Consider the following 22,906-nt stretch of genomic DNA (forward strand, 5'->3'; position numbering starts at 1 on the left):
ATTCCCTGAGGTTTCTTTCCCCTCTGCTTTGCTCCTGAAAGGTGCAGAAATGCTTTTGACAGCATCTGTCCTGCTGACAGATGAATTGTTTTGACAGGAGAATCTGAAACCTTCAACTGAAGACACACTCAGATGTCGGGCCTGGTAAGGGGCGATCGTGTCTGTAGAAATAAGTGAGATGCTTTTGACTGGTGTGCGTGTCAGCCGCCACCTGCAAGAAAGGCCTCGTTACAGGTTTTTCGCTGATTAACTCTTGGATTGTTCTTCAGACCTGAGATGAGAATTCATACCCCTCTCTCCACAGTTCTTGGGCCGAGTAGGTGGATGTCCTTAATCGTTGAGGAATGAATTTTGTCAGGAAGCGTGGCAGTCAAAGGTTTTTTGTGGGTTTTTTAAAAAACTTTATTGTACTGGGAAAAAAAAAACCCCACCAGTGTTCATAGCAGCATGATTCACGATAGCCAAAAGATGGGAGCAAGCCAACTGCCCATCAGCTGTTAAAGGGATAAACAAAACGTGAGTGAGATATATACATATGTGCATGCAATGGAATAGTGGAATGCTATTCAGCTACAAAAAGGAACAGGAAGTTCTGACACGTGCTACAACGTGGACACACCTTGAGGACGTTGTGCTGAGTGAAATAAGCCAGACACAAAAGGTCGTATACTGTATGGCTCCACTTACATGAAGTACCTGGCCAAGTCAAATTCATACAGACACCCTGTAGAGTGGAGGTGGCCAGCCCGGCGGGGAGGGGAGAATGGGAAGTTAGTGCTTCATGGGTGTTGCGTTTCAGTTGGGAAAGATGCAAAAAAAGTTCTAGTGAGGAATGGATGGTGGTGATGGTTGCACAACAGTGAGAATATACTTAATGCCCCCGAACCGTACATTTAAAGATGGTCAAGGTGGTACATTTTACGTTATATATATTTTACCACAATAAAAAATAATGATGCTGGGAGTGTGCCTCCCAGAAATGAGCAAACAAGAAAATGTCTGAGGATTTTACTTCAGATTGTATTTATTTGTCAGGGAGGATAAATATTTTCCCCATTTCCTGAGAAAGCAGTTGATGATCAGCAGCTTGTACCAGGATTTATTTGTCAAGACTAAAAAGCTAGGCAGCTCTGTGTCCAGAAGCAGAGCTGTTCCAAGGGACCTGAACCTCAGCCACTGTCTTCTCTGTGTTGCTGATAGGTACTCGAGAGGATAATTACTCTTCGAGGCGGTCTGCAGACACTCAGTTGTTGACATATGGCTTTTCTAGTTCATTGAAAGTCAAAAAGTCACCGCATCCAGGCAGACCCAGTGAGTGCTTAAATTTCCACTTACGAGTATCTAAAGCTTTGTTGCTACTTACTAGAATCTCCATGGTAAGTCCTGTTACTGGCTGGTTTCTTGATAAAACTAGCTTATGAAAGCCCCCTTTCTCAAGCTGCCTTATCTAAAAAGCAGAATTTGTGTATCATTTTTGAAATTTAAATGAATTGTGTGTGCTCTTTAAGGGAAAGATGGACCAAGGGGTGTTGTGATTTAAAGTGGTTTTATTCTCTTTTTTTCTTTATCTTTTTATATTATTTTATTTATTTATTTATTTATCTATTTATGGCTGCACTGGGTCTTTGTGGTTGAGCGCAGGCTTTCCCTAGTTGTGGCTAGCGAGGGCTACTCTTTGTTGCGGTGCGCGGGCTTCTCATGACAGTGGCTTCTCTTTGTTGCAGAGCACGGGCTTCAGTAGTTCTGGCATGCAGGCTCAGTAGTTGTGGCTCGCGGGCTCTCGAGCGCAGGCTTAGTAGTTGTGGCGCATGGGCTTAGTTGCTCCATGGCACGTGGGATCTTCCCGGACCGGGGCTGAGACCCATGCCCCTGCATTGGCAGGCAGATTCTTAACCTCTGTGCCACCAGGGAAGTCTGAAAGTGGTTTTTCTAATACTGAGTTGCTGAAGGATGTGGACCCTCCTGGGGTGGGAATTGAGGGAAGTGATTTCATTCCAGATCGTTCAAAACGGAGCCACCAGGAATTGCTTGGGTCCTGGATCCTGTGAGCCCCAGCTCCAGCCCTGGCCACGTTTAACAAGCCAGAAATAAGTTATTCATTATGAACCTAGATCAGAGCTTGAAAAACAGTGGTTCTCGGGCTAAATATGGTAGGCAGATTTATATATATACTTAAAGAATTGAAAAGATTTCACATAAAAATTCAGAGATTGAGCCTCTCTTGGAAATGGAGGAGACTGGTCTATACCACCCTTGTTTCTGGAAATAGGAGCAAATGCCCCCTTTAGGTGGAGGGCGGGTGAGTGGCCACTGCTGTGTCAACCTCATTCCACACCTGGCAGGTGAGCGCCGCGTTACTTGCTTGCCCTTCCTACTCTTGCCTTTGTGGTTTCTGAGTCTTTCTCTCATGCTTCCTTTAGCTCAACAGCTCCCATTACCTATGATGATATAAATGTCCCAGTCATTATAAACTCACAGTATCTGTAGACCCAGAAACAAGATTTCCACCCGCCTTTGTCATGATAATATGCTCACCATAGAAGAAAATTTCAGCCTTTTCAGTCCTTTTTGTGACGTGAGAGAATTCTCTCCATTTGTGGATTTTCTGTTCCAAGTCTAACCTGCTGATTTCTAAGTATCCCATTGCAAATACTCCTAAGAGCAGACAAGCTCACACTTGACTTCAATAGGCGGTTTAAAAATTACCACCTTCAATTTTTATGGTATCATAATCCTTGGACAAATTGCTTTTAATTCAGGCTGTGCCCTGAACACAGATGTGCCATTAATTTCAAGGGTAGTTTGACTTTTATTTAGATGAATGTCTTGAGTTGACAGTGAAATGGCTGTCAGCTCTGGCCTAGTATTGATTGGAATGTCTCTGGAGGAAGCTTCAAAGAAAGTTGGCACTTAATGTGATGCTGGGCCCCTTAAGAGACAGACTCTAAACTCCTGATTCACGGTACTTGTTAATTGTCAGTAATGGCAGTGGAATGAATAGCTGAGATGAAAAATGTCAGCCAGCCCCTTCGGCATACACAGGACTAGGTGTATTTTAGTGGCAGGGAGCAGGGCACAGTTCATAAGTAAGGGCCCATGTGGTCCACATCTCTGTGGATTCTGCTCCTGGAAGATGAAGCTGGTCTGGGTTTAAGGGTGTGATCTGAGCAGCTCAGCCGATCAAACATTGCCCCGCTTGGTCCTTGTCTTCCTCTGAGGAAGGGGTCGGGGATGAAGGGGAGAGAGATGTAGTTCTGAATAACTGTGATGGATGCTGTCATCTTGAGGAGGCTGCTGGCATGTGAGGCTTTGGTTCACACCGATGTTTCCCCGTGACACTGAGCCTCTCTCCTGTGCGCTTATCACTCGAAATATTTATGCATTGATGGTAGGAATGCTGTGTTCGTATAAACCTTATGATTAGGGTTGTACATTGCTCACTTCTTAAACAGTCCTTTCAGCTTGGAGTATACATCTGAGCGATTTTTCATCTTAAGTTCTTGTTTAGACCAAGGTCTCTCAACCTCTGTATGTTAGCGTTGACCCTTAGGGCTGGAGAGTCATCTGTTGTTAAGGGCTGTCCTGTGCGTTGTAGGATGTGTAGCAGATTTTTAGCCAAAGAAGGATCAGTCTCCAGCCCTTCTTTCCCTTTACTACTTCTTGATAGTGTTTGATGCCTTAGTAAAAACATTAATTTAAAAAAAATGCCATTCAGAATAGCCTTGGACTTGATATGGTACAAAGCATTTGGACCAGCATGCTCTAGTGTAAAGTAGGAGGACTAGCTTCCCTCAGAATTTCTTTATAAAGTTGTGAAGTGGCAAAATGGTATTGATTGAAATCCATTTGGATTTAGCCAACCTCAAGTGAATTGAGATTTTCACAGTGGCTTCTTTATGGATCCAAGTGGGGACGAGGTATAGCTATAAATCTCATTATCAATAAGATTACTTAAAATAGGGCATGAGATATGGGCAGTTATGAGGGAGAGGGATTATTTTGCGGGGGGGGGAGGGATGGGTAGACGATTCCTGAATTTGGGGGTATTGATTGAATTTTTTGTTTGTTTTTTGCTCTCCTTTTACCAGAAACCTGAGTTACAGCAAACTTTCTGAGATTGATCCTGCTGGTTTTGAGGACTTGCCGAATCTACAAGAAGTGTGAGTGCTTTTCCCCAAACTTCTGGGGGTTGGGGGGATGGAGAGCTCCTTGGAAAGATTCTCTCTTATGGCAGCATCGCTCTCTTCCCTGGATCGGCAGTCTGAACTTGTTAGAAGGAGCATCTGCTAGGGACTGGCAGTGACAAACTGTCCTACTTCGCGCTCCTTCACTGAAGCCACTCTCTTTTTCCTGGGCAGTCCAGCAGGTGTGGAGTTACTGGAGATCACAAGTCCATGGTGGGTATATAGGCTTGTGGGAAGCCTGGTGGACCAGCTGGGTTAACACACCTGGCTGGTACTTCCCCCAGTTCCCAGGGCGCTAGAGCAGCCTGCTTTGCAGGGACATATGTGCCAGCCCACCCCTTCTGTTTCCCAGGAAACCAAGGTATAGAGGAATAGATAGTAAGGTAGACTTTTCTCTTCCCATCTCCAAAGAGAACTAGACATTACTGCCTTTGGAACTGTAGGCTTGCTGCCTCCTGCAGTGTCCTTTAAATCAGGCCTCAATCTTTTCTCCTTCTCCTCCTCCTCCTCCGCCTCCTCCTCCTCCGCCTCCTCCTCCTCCTCCTCCTCCTCCTCCTCCTTCTCCTTCTCCTCCTCTTCCTCCTTCTCTTCCTCCTCCTCCTCTTCCTCCTCCTCTTCCTCCTCCTCCTCTTCCTCCTCTTCCTCTTCTTCCTCTTCCTCCTCTTCCTCTTCTTTTTAATGTAAAGAATTCTGCTTTTCATGTGGATATTAGGGTTATCAGGATTTTAGTTCCACGGGGATTTTAGAGAAAAGCTATGCATACCCACTGCAGAAAATTTGGAAACTGTAGAAATATGTAAAAACAAATGAAAATCACTGGAATTATCACCCAGAACTAACCACTGTGAACACTTAGTGAAAAATATACACCTCTACACTTACAATTCTGGAATCAAGCTGTGTTTATATTGTGGTATTGTGTCTTTTTTTTTTTTTTTTTTTTTACTTATCCTTACGTTTTTGACTACTTTGTCATGTAAATTAAAAGGTTTTTACTATCCCATTTCAATTTTTGTGTAAAACTACTGCACATGAATATTCCATAAATCATTCACCCAGTGCTTCTATTAGATATTTTTTAGACATTATTAAGTGCTTTACATATTTTACTTATTATATGTAACTGATAAAAATCCTTGTTTATTATTCTTCGATTCCATTGTTGATGATTTATCGAAAGGAAATTTAATCAGGTGGTGCAATTTGTAAAATACTTGCATTCCCTACCGTCGTCTCCAAATTCTCCAAGATGGCGTTTATGATTTCCATGTCTGTTTAAAAAAGGTTTCAACTTCCGAAGTTAAAGGAAGATCAGAGTTGGAAGGGGCCCTTGGAAATACTTTGTCCAGGATCATTATTTTCCCATAGGGTCAACAGACCACTGGTCAGGGCAGGGAAGTTTGGAGTGGGTTATTATGTTAGTTTGCCAAAAAGACCGCAGACTGGGTGACTTCAAGAACGGAAACTTATTTTCTCACTGTTTTGGAGGCTGGAAGTTCAAGAGCAAGGTCCTGGCAGGGTTGGTTTCCACTGAAGCCACCTTCTTGCCGCCTCTTCATGTGGCCTTTCCTTTATACGCGCACTTCCCTGGTGCCTCTTGTGTGTGTCCAAATGTCCTCTTCTTAAAAGGGCACCAGCTATATTGGATTAGGACCCATCCATATGACCTCTTTCAAGACCCTTTCTCCAAATGCAGTCACATTCTGAGGTACTGAGGGCTAGGACTTCAACATATGAATCTTGAGGGAATACAGTTCAGCCCATCACAGTCACCCAAGATGATAAACGCAGTCCATCAAGGAACCGGTTTGCTTCTTAACCCAGTGCTTTCCCCTGATCCAGGCTGCCTTTAATGCTTGTGGTTATGATATTCAACTTCTTCATGTTGAGTCTCGAGCTTAGTGGTTTCTTTTAGAATTGGACAAAACAAAAATTTAGGTGTTTCTTCTGGCATTATTCAAGTTTTCATTTAACATTTCCTTCAATACCTACTATGTGCCAGGCACTGCTCTGCTGCTGGGAGCACAGGCGTGAATAAGACAGACATACGGGGCTAGGATTAGGGTTGGCAAATGAGACACTCGCCTCAGGTGCAGAATTTAAGGGGCCTCTAAAAACTCAGCATTTGAGATAAACGATACCTTAATGCAGTATTTAAAACATCAAAATGAATGCCCCAAACACCCCATGGTCAACAAAATACAAGAAGTTTCGGTAAAGTCAGGATCAGCTTTACTGACCTTTCCTTTTCCCCAGGCTCCAGTCTGGCTTGACACAGCACTGTTGCCAATCCTGTCTTGGTGTGAAAACTTAGATACTCTGTTCTTAATGAATTTTGTTTTGTGTTCACTTTGATATTTAAAAAATACTGCATTCAGATATTCTTTTTCCTGGCTCCGGAGTTTTTCGGCGGCCCCTTAAATGCTGCTCCCCTTCTCCCCCAATCCTGGCGCTGCAGACAAACCTCGCCTCTCACAGAACTCACGTTAAGATGGGGGCACGACGTAGGGGTAACAAGGAAACCAGTAGGACTCACTGGTGGTAAGTGGTAAGGGGGGCATCGGACAGGGTCACGGGAGGATTTTCTTCTTTTGTGATTTTGGAGGGGTGATAACGGAGTCAGCGTGCTTAGGATGGTGATGATCAGATCAAGCAAATGTGAATGATGTGGACAGGACAGGCTGCAAATACAGGCCCCCGAGGAAGGAAGAGGACGAGGGCCATTGTGCCTGGCGTGCATGAGGGGTGGGGGGCGTGGCCAGCGCCTGGGTCCTGCGGGGCCCTGGGGGTCATGTTAGGTTATGGTTCCAAAATCATTGGCCCTGCCATAAATTAGGGGGACAGTAGATGCTCCCATGAGCCTTTTCTGCATTATTCTCTCTAGTTTTCTTTTTCCATTTGTTCCTTCCCCAGACAGCCTTTCAGTTTTCATTTGGTTTGGTTCCCTTGACCTCTGGCTTTTAATCCCCCTTCTATTTGGTGCTTTTTTGGAACGTAAACCCCACCCAGATCTAGAACTGAGAGCATCTGACTTGCACCTGTCCTTCGCTGGGGATGCTGGTTAGTCTTAAAAATAAATTTCCCGAATCCCAGCGGCCACAATAAATCACAGCAGCACCGCACTCAAACTTCGGGGAAGACTGCCTCATTTCATCCTGACACCAATTCTGTCTGATTTAAATTCTTTCCTTTACAGTTATTTTCTCCACTTTACAAAGGAGGAAAGGGAAGCTCGGAGAGGTTAAATAAACCTGTGCAGTGTTGCCTAGTTGGTAAAGCTGAGAGCTGAACTCAGATCTGTTTGATTCCCAGAGCTGTGCGTTTAACCCTGAAGCTGCACTGCCCTAAATCCCCAATACCCCTCATCTTAACCCACAGCCTTCCACCGAAGATTTTAAAAGGACAGGAAGTCCAGTGTTCATCTCCTGTATCGCTTGTCCTGCGCCAGTCTTCTGTCTCTAGGTACCGGGTATTTCCTCTTTCTCCTCCAGACCCCTTGTCCAAACCCGCCCTCCCTCCAAGCCCAGCCTCCCTTCTCCCCCTCCCAACCTGGCTTTTCTCCCTCCCCTGAGCTCCTGTTGAATTTAGGGACAGGATGAGGCTCCTCACCCACTCCTCTGCGCTCTCTCTCTGCTGTGTGTGCCTTCTCTCCGTTGTCCCGCTAATGCGCTCAGGCATGTTGACACACGTAGGCGGCCACTGTGCTAAGCCGTCCACTCCTTATGGTCATTCTACCATTTTGAGACGGATGGAGGAGCCGAGGCCTGGGAGCCGGGCTGCAATTGCACAGCTAGTACATGGGAGAGCTGGGCCTGCAGTCCTCAGTCTAACTCCTGTCCCAAGCTCTCCATGGCGGCACTGCCTTCCTGGATGTGGGAGTTGTAAAGACAGGGATTGCCCTTTATGGACGCAGTAGGGTGTACTGGGGAAAATGCACATTTGGTAGCAGGCAGACCTGGGTTTGAGTTCTGGTTCTGCCCCTTATGGGGACTGTGTCCCTGGACAAGTTACTTACCTCTGTGCCTCTTTTCCCTCTTCTGGAACATGGGCATAATGACGCGTTATCGAATTCTAATAATTATTCATTGGAGCTGATGTCCAGAGCCTTGCCCATGGCGAGGGCTCCCTGTGTGTTATTTCTCTTCTCTTCTGCTACTCTCAGAAGCACACAGCGCACGCCTCTCGCCCCGAGCTGGGTGCCTTGTTAAGAAACAAATCCTTGAGGGCCGATAGGTTGAACCCTTTACCACTGTGACCACCTCTGGTCCCTGGTGTCACACTGTGGGATGGACGAGACAAATTCCCCGGGGGCCCAGAGCAGTGGAACTTCTCACTGATGAGGATCGGAGCCTTTCCCGAAGGGAATTTTAATACGTGATGGAGGCAGAAAGAGGCCGTCAGGGGTGCAGGGTGGGGAGGTGGAGAAGGATATTGAAGAAGAGAAAAAAATCACAGCTGACACACAATTGCTCCTAAATTAACTGGGTCTCCCGGGAGCTGTCAGTTCCTCCTAAACCCTGCACAGCCGCTCGAGTCTGGAAAGCTCAGCGCAAGGGGAACCACAGGCTGGCAAAGCAGCGGGCAGTGGTTTAGCAGTGGTTTTGTTTTGGAGGCTGGAACCACAGAGCATCGCAGGCCAGTGGGAGAGAGAAAGCGAGCCGTCGGAGGCCCCCGGAGGACGTTAAGGATGCTCGTGCACCTGCTGCCAAGCCACCTGGTCCTCACTGCCCGCAGCTCCGAGGAAAGCCCACCAGGGAGGGCCTCCAGCCAGCGGGCCTGGACGGCGAGGCTCCGCTATTAATAAGAGGGGCTATTTATACCGGCCTCTTTCAAAACTGCGCTCGGATCACATTACTGCTGCCTGGCCCAGGAATGCTTCATGTGGGTGCTGTCGTGTGCTTTCCAGGGCCGTTGACCTAAAATGTTCCTGAAGGCAGCGAGGAAGGCTGAGTGTGCCCTGCCTCTGGGTATTTATGGCTCACCCTCTGGTGTCCCAGGCTTCTGCTCCCCCCCCTCCGTGTGTGCGTGTGTGCGGTGTGTTTAAGGGCGGGGTGAAATCCCGAGGGGGTGTCGTGTGAGGCACTGCTTTTTGGCTGTGAATTACCACCACCTGTTAAGCATTTACTATATATCTGGCTCTCTCCTAGGCTGTTAGATTTAATTATTTCAGCCAGATCCTGCCCAAACCCTATGAAGTTGGTGCTCGTACTTTGCACATACTGGGGAGAAGGAAGCTAAGGCACAGTGAGGTTAATCGAAGGCCATTCGATTGGTAGGGGTAGGCGTGGGGTTGAATGGACCCGGGTCTGTCTGATGTAAAAATCTGAGCTGTATAATCCCCTCCTAATAACCCCTGCTCTGCTGTGCCGTAACTGGGCCTCAGTTTCTTCTTTTAAGGTGAGGTGATGATTTAGTGCCTTCCTTAAAGGGTTGCCATGTCATTCAGTGAGATATGGCACATAAAGCCCTCAGCACAGAGCCTGGCGCATAGAAAAGCGTTTGCCCTTATTGTTTATAAGTGCTAACTTCAAGTAACTATATCCTATATCATGATATTAAAATAACTGTATCCGGCCAGCTGGTATACACACTATATCATAAGTGTTGCCAAAGTCGTTGTGTAGTCTGCCTTATTCTCAAGTAGCTGAAAACACTAATAACAGTTATTGATTAAGTGGCCCTGACTCCAGAATAGCGTGCTCCTACCTGCTACTGACGACTTTCTCCTGCTTGAGAAACAGAACGAACTGACGTTCCAACCCCCGGCCCAACTAACAGCCAAACTGCCTACGAATTGGCGGATCGGCTAAATAAATGATGGTTCATTCATACCGTTCATTCCAGCCGAGGAGCGGTCCACCGCTGGTTAAAAGAATTAGGGAGATTTCCAAGATCTCTTACTAAGGGAAAAACTGGTACCGAACAGTCTGTATAACACACAGACATCTGTGAGAAAGAAAAACACGCGTCCGTCCCTAGTAGCTGGCAGCCAGAGGAGGCAGACCAGAGGCCTGGAGGGCAAGGAAGCTGTATATTTCAATATGTATTCCTGGTGTTCTTTTTTGAAACAGTTTGAAATTTTACTGTGTGCTTATCTCAGCTATTCAGTATATAAATAAATATGGCCAAAATTTTTTTTAAAACCAGAAAGCGCACCAAAAAAAAAACCAAAAAAAAAAAAAAAAAAAAAACCAGCAAGCGCTATAACTCGGAATGACCCGTGGTTTGTTTTTCGTTGTTTCTTGATGCCTAATTCAATTGAGGCAGTCATAGTAATGAAGGCCCTCAGAAACATCCTTTTGTAACATTTTGCATCTTGCAAAATGTAAAAACTTCCTATAAACCAAGTCGAGGACGTAAATGGGAGTTTCAGAGAGAGCTGAGGGGGCCCAGAAGGCTGGGAAAGGCCCACCTCCACGTCTGCCCAGGGAGGGCCCCCCGCCCCCACCCCCACCCCCATATCCTTTTCACACCTTTTCCAGCTGCAGGGTTGGGCCACAATTCACGGTCTGATGCTCCTGGAGCACTTCTTGGTCCTGAATCATCAGGAAAAGTTTCAGTTATAGAAGCCAGATATTTTAGAAGGATTTTTAGGGCCTTGGATGGAAGCAAATTTGGGGGGGGGGGAGTCCGAAGGGGGGGAAGATTGCACAGCCCGAGATACTCAGGAGATTTCATCAAACACAATCCTGAATTCCGACAGTGTCTTTACGTGTGGAGACGGTGCTGAACTTCCCGAGGGCCCTTCCCTGCCCAGCTCTGGCTGTGCTATTTTTGACCGGTCTCTATTTCAGTCTGGCAAGTTGGTCGTGTCTCAGCGCGAGTTGGTCCTCCGTTGCCTTCTGAGGGTAGTGTTCTGGTTTCAACAAGGGACAGAGTGAACAAAGAGAGAGCCAGCAGTGGTGGAGCTGACTTAGAGTTCCTAGCGGTTCTTTTTAAGTAGAAATGATCCAGAAGTAAGCTAGCCTTGTAGATCTTCTCCTTTGAGCTCCATCTGACCTTTTCATAAATCCAGCAGCCCTGCTGAGATCAGAGCCTGCGATTTCTGCCCCATCCTGTTGACCCCGGGCTGCTGATCCAGACCTAAAATGTCCTGTTTACCTGCAGCACTGGTCCACGGCACCTGCACACTCTGCTTCCAGCATTTTGGTCAAGATATGAGATAGTACGATGATGCCCCTTTTCCTTGTTCATTTATTATTCTGTGAAATTGGGTGGAGCAGTTTGTCATACGTGCAACAGGGGTGGCCTGAGACCGAGCTCATTCAGCCCGAGTTCTCCTGCAGTGAAGTCCATACTGTTCATTTTGGGTTTAAAATCAAGTCCAATCCTAAGCAACTGCAGTGCAGTTACCATGTTACCCAAGGAATTATGAGCTTTCTGCCTGCTGGCCTTTTCGCTTGTGGCTCTCCTTTGATTTGCAGTTGTACTTTGTTCGGCTCTTGTCCAGGCCTCTCTCTCACAGTGTCACCCTGGGGTGGTGACTTAAACTAAAATTTAGAGAACTTACCTGTAAGGAAGGGAACAGTACCAGTACCTGATTCCAACCTCAGAGTTGTAGTGATGCAGTGAATTAATACTGTAGAGTTGCTACTGTCGCTATAAATAAGTAGAGGTAATGGTTAAGAACCTAAACTTTGGGGCTAGACACACAGGGCCACTGCCTTTTACTGCTGGTGACCTTGGTCAAATTATTTAACATCTTAGTGATTCAGTTTCCCCATTGGTACAATGGCATTGTTCATGGGGCCTGCCTTGTAGGGCTCTAAAGATGGGGTCAGAATACTGAAAGGCTCTTAGAGTCGTGCCTGGCACATAATAAGCCCTCAGTAAGTTAGCTGCCGCTATTATTATTATGACCCCCCCCCCCAACATCTGTGTTGGAGAGTAAATCTGTAAGAAATGAAGAGTTCTTAAGCAAGCTGCCTTCTTGGCAACAGGCCCCTGACCTTAGTTTTCCTTGCTCTGATAAGATCTGAGACTCTTTTCTAGTAATATGTGCATTTATGGTACCGTGAAGATTTATTAGTAGAGATTCATTACTGATGGAGAGTTTTCAGCATCCCTGTACCGAGATAGGAAACGGATCGCAGCAGGGGTGGAGAGATAAAAGGTGAAGGAGAAGCAATCTGATTTAGGGGGCAGTCAGATAAGAGACTGTTAAAGTAATTAATTGTCTCCTTCAACACACAAACAAGGGCCCTTTAAGTGGAGAAAGGATTTGCCGCATGATACGGATCTGCTTTCTCTCTGCCAGATGCTTCAGTCATGAAGCTATTGAAACAGACATTCTGTGTCCCTTAGCCCAGTAATTGCCAAGCTTCATCTCTAACTAGCTTTGGCACTGAAGAAGGGCAAATGGGATAATTCAAGGCCTTTTCCCTTTTTTTAACCCTATTCATTTCTATAAAAGATGGCAGACAACCAGATTATTCAAGCAAACACTAGCTGTAAGCTTGTATGAGTACAGCTGTCATTTCAGTGGCCTTGTCTTCAAACCATAAGAAGATGCTCTGTGTAAGACATACTCTCTTCAAAAATGAGAATAAGATAACCCAGCTTTATCCTTGATTCTGCATCCCAGATACAGTTTCTTTCCAGCCCGTCACCCAGCAAAAAGCCTGAGCGCTGTGCTTTGGCTTTCTTAAGGATTTTTGTGCTCACTTTGCAAGTCTGATTTTGGATTCTCTTCTCAGATTTGGAAATACATGTCCATGTAAGGAGGCCAGATTCCGGAGCCTGTGGGGGCGGACCAGGCAAGCTGTGTTCTGGTTCTCGGGCTTCCCCTTCCATTAAGAGTCATGAACTATGGAAGTACAGATTTAGAATATTCGAGCGGGAAGGGAGCTTGGGAAGCATCTGTGGTCTGAGGAGGATTTTCCAGTCGTCTCCGTGCAAAAGTGTGTGTGTGTATATGGATATATTCCTGGGAAACGTGTCTGGAGACTTCATCAGAGTTCAGAGAACCTGGAATCTCAAATAGATAAGAATCTCCAAGTCCAGCTCCTTTGCTGTTGTACAGATGAGGCATTGGGGTAATTGGCCCACATGTCCCAGCGCCAGGAACCCCACGGGAGTGCGCGAGTCTTTGGCGCTGGGTCTGAGCGTGTTGCCCTTTGGTGAGGGCACAGCCGTGTCAGGGATGTGTACAAAACAACTAGGAGGGGGTGGTCTTTCCTCCCCAGATCCTTTTCTGACTGTTTCAGCCCAACAAGGAGCTCTCACTGGTGGTCTTGAGGGCGCTGTTGTTTTGCATCATGCACCTTGGCCTGCGTTCGCAGTTCCTTGTCTGTTAGTCTTGACTTCTGAGCTAGATTGGAAGCTCCTAGAGGACGGGAGACATCTCCTGAGTGTTTATTCACAAACTCTGGGTGCGGTACATCATTGGTTTTTGTGACCTGGCATAAATTCTCTCCCGTTAACAACTCGCTTTTAAATTCTTTACCTTGTATTCAGCATTACAACATAGCAGTCTTCCCATGGCCAACTCAGCACTGTTCTGTTCTGTTTTTTATTTCCCTTTTATGTCTGTGATTGCTTACTATTAATTTAAATGATTTAAATGATTCATTTCTTCTTGTTGTCATTACAGGTACCTCAATAACAATGAGTTGACAGCCATACCGTCGCTGGGTGCCGCCTCATCTCGTATCCTCTCTCTCTTTCTGTAAGTGGTACCATTTGGGGGACCCTGGGCTGTGTGGGGAGGCCGTGGTATCATCTTGCTGACATTTGGTGGCAGGGAAACTCGTGTTTCTGGGCTCACTGGTAAAAAAAAAAGGGGCCTTTCTCCATGTAGCTCTAATGATTATAACAAATGCCTTGCTTGCTGTTTTGGGGTGTGTACAATTAAAACCCAGAAGTTTTGCCTCATCTCTCATTTGGGGGGAAATTATCTTTTTAATGCCCAGGGGTACATAGAATTAAATTTCTTTGTTCTAGTGGTTAAGCTGCAATTTGCATGAATAAACCCAACTTAAAAGAAGCTGTGTGCGTGATAAGACAGTAGGCTCATCTTTGTGGCAATGAATTTGGGAATGTGACTCCACTCACTTTCATGGCTTAAAAAAAAAAAAAACAAACAAAAAAAACCACCGGCCTTCTGAAGTCAATATAAAAGTAAGGAATTCGTTGTCACGGTCAAGTGTTAGACAACATACAGCCTGTCGATGATTATAGACAACACACTGGAAATGAAAAAGGGTATAAAGAGACTTAAATGAGAAAGAAAGGGAGGTAACTGAGAGTTACCCCACTTCTTCAGCAGTCAGGTGGAGGTGCTTGCTTGTTTAAAACTCGCCCAGAGGTCTTTCCAGATAAACCAGTCATGAGTCCAACAGTTTTCTAGACCAGATTTTAGTGACAGCTCCCCCAGCAGAGCACCTCCCTCTTCACACCTAATTTCCCGTTCCCACTCCGGCCCCACTGGTTTTTATTTGATTTGATATTGCTGGTGTTATAACTGGTCTGCTCACCTGTGGGTATCTTTTCTCGACACTGAGCCAAGCAGAGGGGCCTGGTGCGAAGGAGTCATCCGTCTGACGGCTGGTGCAGCTTTCAGATCTCTGGGTTTTGCTGGCCACAGGCCCTGCGTTCTGGAGATGCCCTGTCCTTGTGAAACATGGCCTCGGGCTCAACCCTTTTCAAGGCACTGTGGGGTTGGGGAGCAGGGGGTTAGAATCGGGGCCCAGCCTTGTGTCCTGGACAGACAGATGCATCTCTCTGAACTTCATTTTCCTCATCTGCAGAATGTGTTCTTGGTCCGTTGTACACAGAGGGGCGGTGAGCCCGAGGTTCAAGGGGAGTGTGATGTATATGAAGCTCCTGCCATCCTGCACAGCCAGAGGAGGTGTTTGACAGATGGCGGCTGGCTGCTGGCGGGTAGCTAGTTATCACCTGGCCCCTTGGGCCTTGGCATGATCTCACCTTTAAGGCCACAGGGTCTGTGAGTCACTTCTTGGAACTGTGAAATGCTGGCGTGAAGGATGTAGCTCTTTGTCCCAAGATGGACAGTCAAGGATCTGACTTTCTTTTTGTACCCATTTGGCCTGCGGGTTCTAGCATCTGGAAGATGTCTCATTGCTAGTTAAATGAGTCACCCTTACCTGAGGCCAGTTAGGGACATGTCAATCCCTGGTATGTTTATCGAGCAATGCACCGGAAGACGCTTTTAACTCCTTGCGATTTAAAGGACGGTTCTTGGACCAGCAGTGTCCTGTCAGCACTGAGCTCGTTAGAAATGCAGACTCTCAAGTCTCATTCCCAGTCCTGCTGAATCAGAAGCTGCCTTCACAAGGTCCCCTGGCCATTTGCCCACTTGTTCAAGTTTGAGAAGCACTGCTTTCCCTCCCCTTGTTCTTCACTTGGTTGGGAAGCCAGGGCCAGAGAGAACATCTTTGTGTTACCAGACAGGAAACCAAGGCTGCCTGAGTTCCTGTAAGGTGCAAAATCGAGAGGTGAACCAAAACTGGACCCAAATGCTCGTTCACTGCTCCTTTCTCTTCCCCCCTGCACAGCATGCAGGAGTTTGGCAGGTGACCCATCCTTGCCTCGAGGGCCTGTGGTGCTCTGAATCAGGCCTTGCTCTGCTGACTAAAAATACATTTCTGTTCCTTGGCCGAAGTGTCAGGAGCAGTGGGGCTGGTTGGCCTTGTTCCTGCTATTCCATTAGACAGCATTAAAATATGTAAAGTAGGAAAGAAAAAAAAAAAAAAAGACTCCCTCCTAGTTTTGATTCAGTTTGGAAAATGCAGGTTCGTATTGGCAGATACTACCTTTGGCCTGAAGCTGGTCTCCATCTGACTTGGTCAGTGATTTCTCTGAAACTACAGGGACTGAAGGGTCTTTATCTTCCTTCTCTCTGAGGGGCCTGTGTTCTCCAATCTTAGACCTCTGGATCTAGTGCCTGCAGGGTTAGGCTAGCAGGGTGACACTGGGGTAGCAGGATTATAGATAATTTTGCTCTCATCCTTCATGCCTTCCTGTATTTCCCAAGTGGGTCGTGCAAAGGACAGGGGAGAAAATAGCAGAGCGGGCAACAAATGAACATGATTTTCTCACATCTCCATCTACATGATGATTCCAACCATCCAGGCTTTGAAGAGCATCTTTTGCTGGTGTGTTTGTGGCTTTTCAGAACCATAGCGGTAAAAGGTGTCACGTGGTCAGCAAACATTTAGTAGGTACCTTCTGTGCCCGTGCAGTTGGGGCCCAGAGTGACCTCGGAAAGATTCAATGCCATTATGTGTGGGAAGTTCCTGTCACGATGTCTGCAAATGTGGTTGGTCAGTTAGCTTAATCAGCGTTCACACTGGTAGCCCTTAGTCTCCAGATTCTCCCCTTGCTGGGCGGGAGGAGGATGAGAAAAATAACCAGAATGTGCAAAGGGACCAGATGGCTGAGGCTGTCTGAGTGAGAGGAGCTAGGACGGCTTTCTGGGGACAAGGTTGTGGGCAGGCGGGTCAGGGAACAGGGGGGACCAGGCATATATCCAGCTCTGTCTCTGATGATGTTGTGACGTGGGACAGGGTGCTTTCTCCTCATCTGGTGAATGAAGGGGTTGAAACACGTGGTAAAAGTACACTTGCAGCTTGTATATTCCTTCTGTGACTCAGAAACTGAGAGTTGGGGCAGTAATGTCACAAAAGAAATACCCGTGTCCTGTAACCACTGTTGCAGCCTTATGTCTTTTAGAAGTAGCAGCTTTGTGGTTTTCAGCTCAGACACCTGTAATTAGGGACTTTTGCCTCTGGATTTTGTTTGCCTGTAGAAGTCGGCTCTTCATCTCTGTGTTTGGTTCCTGTCTCCCGTGTCCTTGTCAGTAACCCTGGTTCCTCACTCACGCGACAGTGTTCTGATCCTCCAGACACCAGTGCCCTGCTTTGCTGAGGTCACACTTGGGAGGGCTGTGTGGGAAAAGGGTTTGTTTCAAGTCCGGCTTTACTATCAGGGCCTCAAAACAGAGTTTTCTAGAGTTTTGGGAACTGGAGTCCTTCAGGAAAATTTCAGTTGGTTAATTCTTTCTGATTAAAGGAATCAAATTCAATTAAAGTATTTGTCAAAGAGCAGATTTTTATTTGCATCGCGTTCTGCAGATAACGCCAAAGCCATTTGTCCTTAATAACCAAAAAGCATTAAACTCGAGGAAAGCTTTTAATAGGATTGGGTTGGAGCGAGGGAGCTAAATTTGATAAAATAGTTCTCAGAAAAAGAAACAGACTTTTGTTCAACAGGGACAGAATCTGCTGGTAGATTTTCACGTTCGAGATTTTTTTTTTTTTTTTTTTTTCTAATTCGAAGTCCAGGAAACTCAAGTTACAATTCCCACAGCAACAGTAATTTCGTGTGATGCATAAGATGCATAAGTGACATTTCTGGGGAAGAAGAATTTCCACTTTTCCTATGGTGTTACTGCATTTGTATCATTGAGGAGATTGGTTCCAGTGGAAATGGTTGCGTTTTTTTTTTCACTCCTAGGAGTAAAAACCTTGCTGTAAAATCGACTTTAGTTTTAAAGCACAGCAGCTTTGTCTCAGGTGTATTAGCTGTAGCTTGTTTCCCATATGGCCCTTGGCTTTGTCCACGTAACTTCTTTTCCAGTTGGTGGTGTGTTTTGGACCCTGTCCCCTACCCATGCCTTGCCGCTCCCTCTTCCCCAACCTGTGGCCTTGATCAGGTAGGAGATCTAGGCTAAGATTCCTTGCACACAATTACCTGTGACTTTGTCATTGTGCTGTTAAAGTCCTTAGGTTCTATGTTGCATTTGAAAGCCCATCGAAATACCTTTTACTTCGAATCTTGGTGGGGGGCGGGGGGAGCTTTTCTGAAAACTATATTTTTTTTATTGAGAGGAAACTAGCATAACATAAAACACTGTTTTAACGGATTTAAAGTGTATGGTCGGAAGCTTTTAGTACCTCCTCAGCGTTGTGCACCCCTCAACGCTGTCGAATTTCAGAACGTTGTCATCACCCGCAATACAAACTCCCTACCCCTGAAGCCGTCACCTCTCCTATCCCCGTCCTCCCAGCTTCCTGGCAACCAGTAATTTGAAAACTCATCTTTTTTTCTTCTTCTTCTTTTGAGGAAAGTATCTTTCTCTCCTGTTAGCAAAGCACCTGGAAGACTTAGAATATGAAAAATTTAAATGAAAACATCAGAGGCGAGTTGAACTATGTAGTTCTGTATTTTGCTGTGACCTCTTCGCTGAAGAAAAACTGATGAAATCAAAGGGATGGCGTATTTAACATCGCTTTATGGTAACTTCCGGAGAATAAAACCTGGAAGGAATGAAACCCGCTGTCCCGTCTGTGACCCCACTGGGAGCCAGTTAAGTGGCAGGCGCGGTGGGTGCTGCTGAGGGAGGACGAGGTGAGGCCAGGAGGGATGGAGGGAGCTCTTCCGGGCTGGGTCTGCTGGGGAAGTAAAATCAGTAGCAATATTTAACTCTCCATGTGCCTAGCACACCCTCTAGAAAAAAGGGGCCAGATCAGTCTTCTTTACAGGCTCATTAATGGGAAGATCAGTTCACATTAAAGCGTAATTAAAGAGTGAGCCTTAGCAGGAGGCAGTGAGGATCTGGGCAGCCGCTCGGGACTGGGGAGAGGAATCCATTTCCCCGAGGGCCCAGCCAGGGGGGCCGCTGGGCTTCGGGACCCGAGCTGAGACTGTTAATTATCAGGTGAAATTACGCTGAGTAATGAATCGTCAGTCGCCTAGCTGTGTGTGTGTGTGTGGGTGTGTCTGTGTGTCTGTGTCTGTGTGTGTGTGTGCGCGTGTGTGTGTCCCGTCTGTGACCCCACTGGGAGCCAGTTAAGTGGCAGGCGCGGTGGGTGCTGCTGAGGGAGGACGAGGTGAGGCCAGGAGGGATGGAGGGAGCTCTTCCGGGCTGGGTCTGCTGGGGAAGTAAAATCAGTAGCAATATTTAACTCTCCATGTGCCTAGCACACCCTCTAGAAAAAAGGGGCCAGATCAGTCTTCTTTACAGGCTCATTAATGGGAAGATCAGTTCACATTAAAGCGTAATTAAAGAGTGAGCCTTAGCAGGAGGCAGTGAGGATCTGGGCAGCCGCTCGGGACTGGGGAGAGGAATCCATTTCCCCGAGGGCCCAGCCAGGGGGGCCGCTGGGCTTCGGGACCCGAGCTGAGACTGTTAATTATCAGGTGAAATTACGCTGAGTAATGAATCGTCAGTCGCCTAGCTGTGGGTGTGTGTGTGTGGGTGTGTCTGTGTGTCTGTGTGTCTGTCTGTGTGTGCGTGTGTGTGTGTGTCCTGACTACAAGTGTGTGTACCAGGGGAGGTGGACATCGAAATTCTCCCCAAGGTAAAGATTGTCCATCCTTCCTGTGGGGGAATCTGCTGGACCATCCACGAATCATCAAGTTAAGAGTGGACTTAATCGAGTTTAGTAGAAAATGTGGAAATGGGCTGTTCTTTCCGCATTCCGCTTCTGAGCGGCGTCCTCCAGTAAGAACCCAGGTTAGTCTTGCTGGTGAAGGAAGGCCGGTCAGCTTGGGCGTTGGTGTAAAAGTAAACCCCATCTGGGCCGTTGACATCTTATTCGCTACAGGCCTTTGGACACACTCTCATCGGGATCGTGGAGTCAGTAGTGACTGAAACGCTTTAGGGAGAAACTGTGAACAAAGCTGTGTTTCAAAGGCCCCAAGTCAAGTGTGAATCTCCGTGTTCCCTGAGCAGCCTGTGTAGCCGGTTCAGATCCCAGATGCTAAAGGGAAGCCAGGGCCCTAGTCAGAAAACAGCACAACACGAAAATATATGTAAACGGGGGGCTTCGGTTCCTCTCTTCTGTGTCTTCAGAGACGTGCTCATTTTCTGCCTCGTTTGCCCAGATTTCTGTGGGTGTGAACGGCTTCCTTCCTCTGGGTAAAACGTCACACCCGTTCCCTTGGGAGATCATGGCTTCTCTCCATCACCTGTGTAGTTCTCAAACTGGACCATTTACCAGAGTCACCTGGAAGGCTCGCTGGGCCACGGGATGGCTGGGCCCCAGCCCCAGTTTCTGATCCGGCAGGTCTGGGTGAGGTGTGACTGAAGAATCTGCTTTGCTCACAAGTTCTTAGGGGATATGCTGACGCTACGGGTCTGGGAACCTCCCTCCCTCGGAGAACTACTACCTGAGCTTCTGTAGTAATGTGGGTGGGGGGGCAGGGTGGGGTCCTTAGCAACCAAGCTGCTGAGCTTTTGGAGGGCAGTTAATTATTCAGACAAATTCCCCTTGTCACCGGTATGGGCACAGGCATTTCTTTGGGACAGTGGGGCTCCAGGCCCTGGTTAAGGTATTTATTTCTGAGCAAAGTGCTGGGGGCAGTGGACACAAGAGCAATCGTGGGCAGCGCACAGCTCTGTCTCTGGCCGCCGGTTTGAGGCCCACGGCTGTTATCAATTTGTCTCTGCGTAATTGACTGTTGACTGGCGATCACGCAGGTCTCCCCGTCAGACCTTCCCGAGTCCCTGGGAGGCAGGGAGCCTCTTGTGGCAGGAGATCTGTACCGGTCTCGACGTGCGCTGGTATCAGCAGCTCTGCTCACAGCTGTGCCTCCCTGCCGGGAGCCGCTTTTAGCACCCCTTACCTTTCTGCTGATTATCAGTCACCGTTATCAGATAAAACTTTACCCTCGACTGAGACTTGAAAGGTGCTCCGTTGTTCCAGGCGGTGCTGCTTTGTTCCAGGCGAAGCATCTGGAAGGTGAGCACAGCCATGCTCGTCTGCCCTGATGGGGGAATCAGAACTCAGGATCCACACCTGTCCTCCACCCTGCGTCGAGTCGTCTGTGACCCCGATCGTCACCTCCTATTTTCCGGCCTTCTGCCACCGGGAGGCTGTCCTGGTTGTCAGTGAGCCCCAGAAATGAAAGGAAAGCGGAGGAAGCTGAGACGGGGGCCCAGGGCTCACGTGCGGGGCCGCAGGGAGGGGTGCCAGCGCGCGCGTGCTCCACGTGAAGCCCAGGAGAGGCAAACGTGCCCCACGGGCCAGAGTCCCTGCCCTCAAGGGACTCGCAGTCTAGCTGCACAGAAGGATGAGTAAACAGGCAGTTGTCATGCAAGCCAGGGCCTGGGAAGGTCTCGGGCTCCTCGCCGCCGCCGTCGCTGATGGGGTGCAAGACCGGGAAGGTTCCCAGACGAAGTGACCTTACGCACACCTCCTTTCTCTCCCCCCTGCAAGATGGGGCAGTGAGGTGCTCAGCCAACACGCAGGCCACTTGGAGGAGCACTGGGAGAAGGGCTCACAGGCCATGGCTGTTCCCCCTTTTAAGGCCAGTTTGCTCCCCATTTTCCCCTTTGTCAACAGGCAAGCTGCTCTGAAGGGCCAGGAAGCTTCTGTTGGAAGGCAGAGCGGGACCCCTGGTTCTCAGACCCGCAGGCTCATCAGACTCTGGGCACCATGAGTGAGCCTCAAAATAGAAAGTTAAACACCCAGTACACAAAGAAAGCAGCCCTGTGTCCCGGAAGCTTCCCAGGACTTCTGTAGTGCGGCCTGCCTCTTGCCCCGAGTCTCAGGGAGCCTTTTGCTGGGAAAGGAACCGCTGAGGCCTCCGCGGCGAGCCTGCCAAATTACACACAGTCCTGACTTGTCATTTTCCTTCTCTCTTTTCTTTCCTTATATATATTTTTTTTCTTTCTTTGAGACTGGGGGTGGTAAGGCAGCCAGATGAGCGGTCCATCTGCAAACCATTTGCTGCGAAAGTGAAGGGAACGCCAGCTGTGGAGTCTGGGGAGCCGAGGGAGGGGCGCACCCATGGAATAGGAACTTGGTCACGGAGGTCACTGCCTTTTTTTGGGAACTCGGTAGCTTAGGGTCTGTCGTTGAGAGTTGGCCTTTGTTGTGTGTTTGGTTTTTTTCTTCCCCCTCTCTGTCTCATTTTTTCTGATGACCCTCTAAGTTTTAAATAGAGTCCAGGACCCAGTGGGATTGGGCATGCTGGTGCAGCATGGATGGTCTTGGAGGGAAGTACTTCCTTCCAGCAGTGGGTGCTGAAAGCACGGCAGGGCCGTGTGACCCGGCGGCGGCGCGGGGAAGGGAAGCGGAGCTGCTTTGTCCATTGCACAATCTCCCGTGTGAAAGGAGCTGGCCCCCGCCCATATCCACAGCCTCCTTCCAGCCAGGCCGTTTCCTCCCCGCCCTCCTGCACTCCCACTCCCTGCAGGTGGCTTCTGTAATCCACTTACCCCGGGGGAAGCTTCGCCAGCGTGTGCACCTAATCCGAAAATGGCCAGCTCGACTTTGACCCCCGTGGTGACCTTGCAAAGAAGGCCAAGCCAATTGTGCCTGCTCACACCTGGGAGCCATTTTCAGCTTTTACAGCCCAAGTGGAAGAAATGTGTTTGTATTTATGCCAGGCCTTCCTTTCATAAGGCCTTTCGTTGTTGGGCAATACGGAGGGAATATTAGATTCCCCCTGCCTGTTCAAAGGCAAGGGTTTTTAGAGACAGGTTAGTTTACCCAGTGAATTAAGTCGAGTCATGCGAAATGGCCAGATTTTCTAGTTCAGAAATGGTCACAACCTCAGCAGTCTCATCATGGTTCAGCCTCTTGAGATGGAAAATTGCAGCAGTCGCTGTATGTGGTACACAGTCGTTGTCAGGCATTGCTCTGTGTGCCTCCCCAGGCCTCACCTCATTATATTGCCTCTGCAGTCCTAGGAGGCACAGGGTCTGTGGTTACGCCCTTTTTACAGATGATGTGCCTGAGGCACAGAGAGGG

General features: G+C 47.8%; 1 protein-coding gene across 3 annotated transcripts in view; it reads left to right on the forward strand.

Annotated features, from left to right (window-relative positions):
- The window catches only part of LRIG1 (leucine rich repeats and immunoglobulin like domains 1), a 120,103-nt gene that overhangs the window by 34,241 nt on the left and 62,956 nt on the right, over positions 1-22,906 (forward strand). For all 3 annotated transcript variants that reach the window (XM_028479768.2, XM_024123956.3, XM_028479769.2), the window contains exons 2-3: positions 4,089-4,160; positions 13,777-13,851. In XM_028479768.2, the coding sequence (XP_028335569.1) occupies positions 4,089-4,160; positions 13,777-13,851 (147 nt within the window). The remainder of the gene's footprint in view (positions 1-4,088; positions 4,161-13,776; positions 13,852-22,906) is intronic.

This window comes from Physeter macrocephalus, chromosome 18 (assembly GCF_002837175.3).
Source record: "Physeter macrocephalus isolate SW-GA chromosome 18, ASM283717v5, whole genome shotgun sequence".
Lineage (NCBI taxonomy): Eukaryota > Metazoa > Chordata > Mammalia > Artiodactyla > Physeteridae > Physeter > Physeter macrocephalus.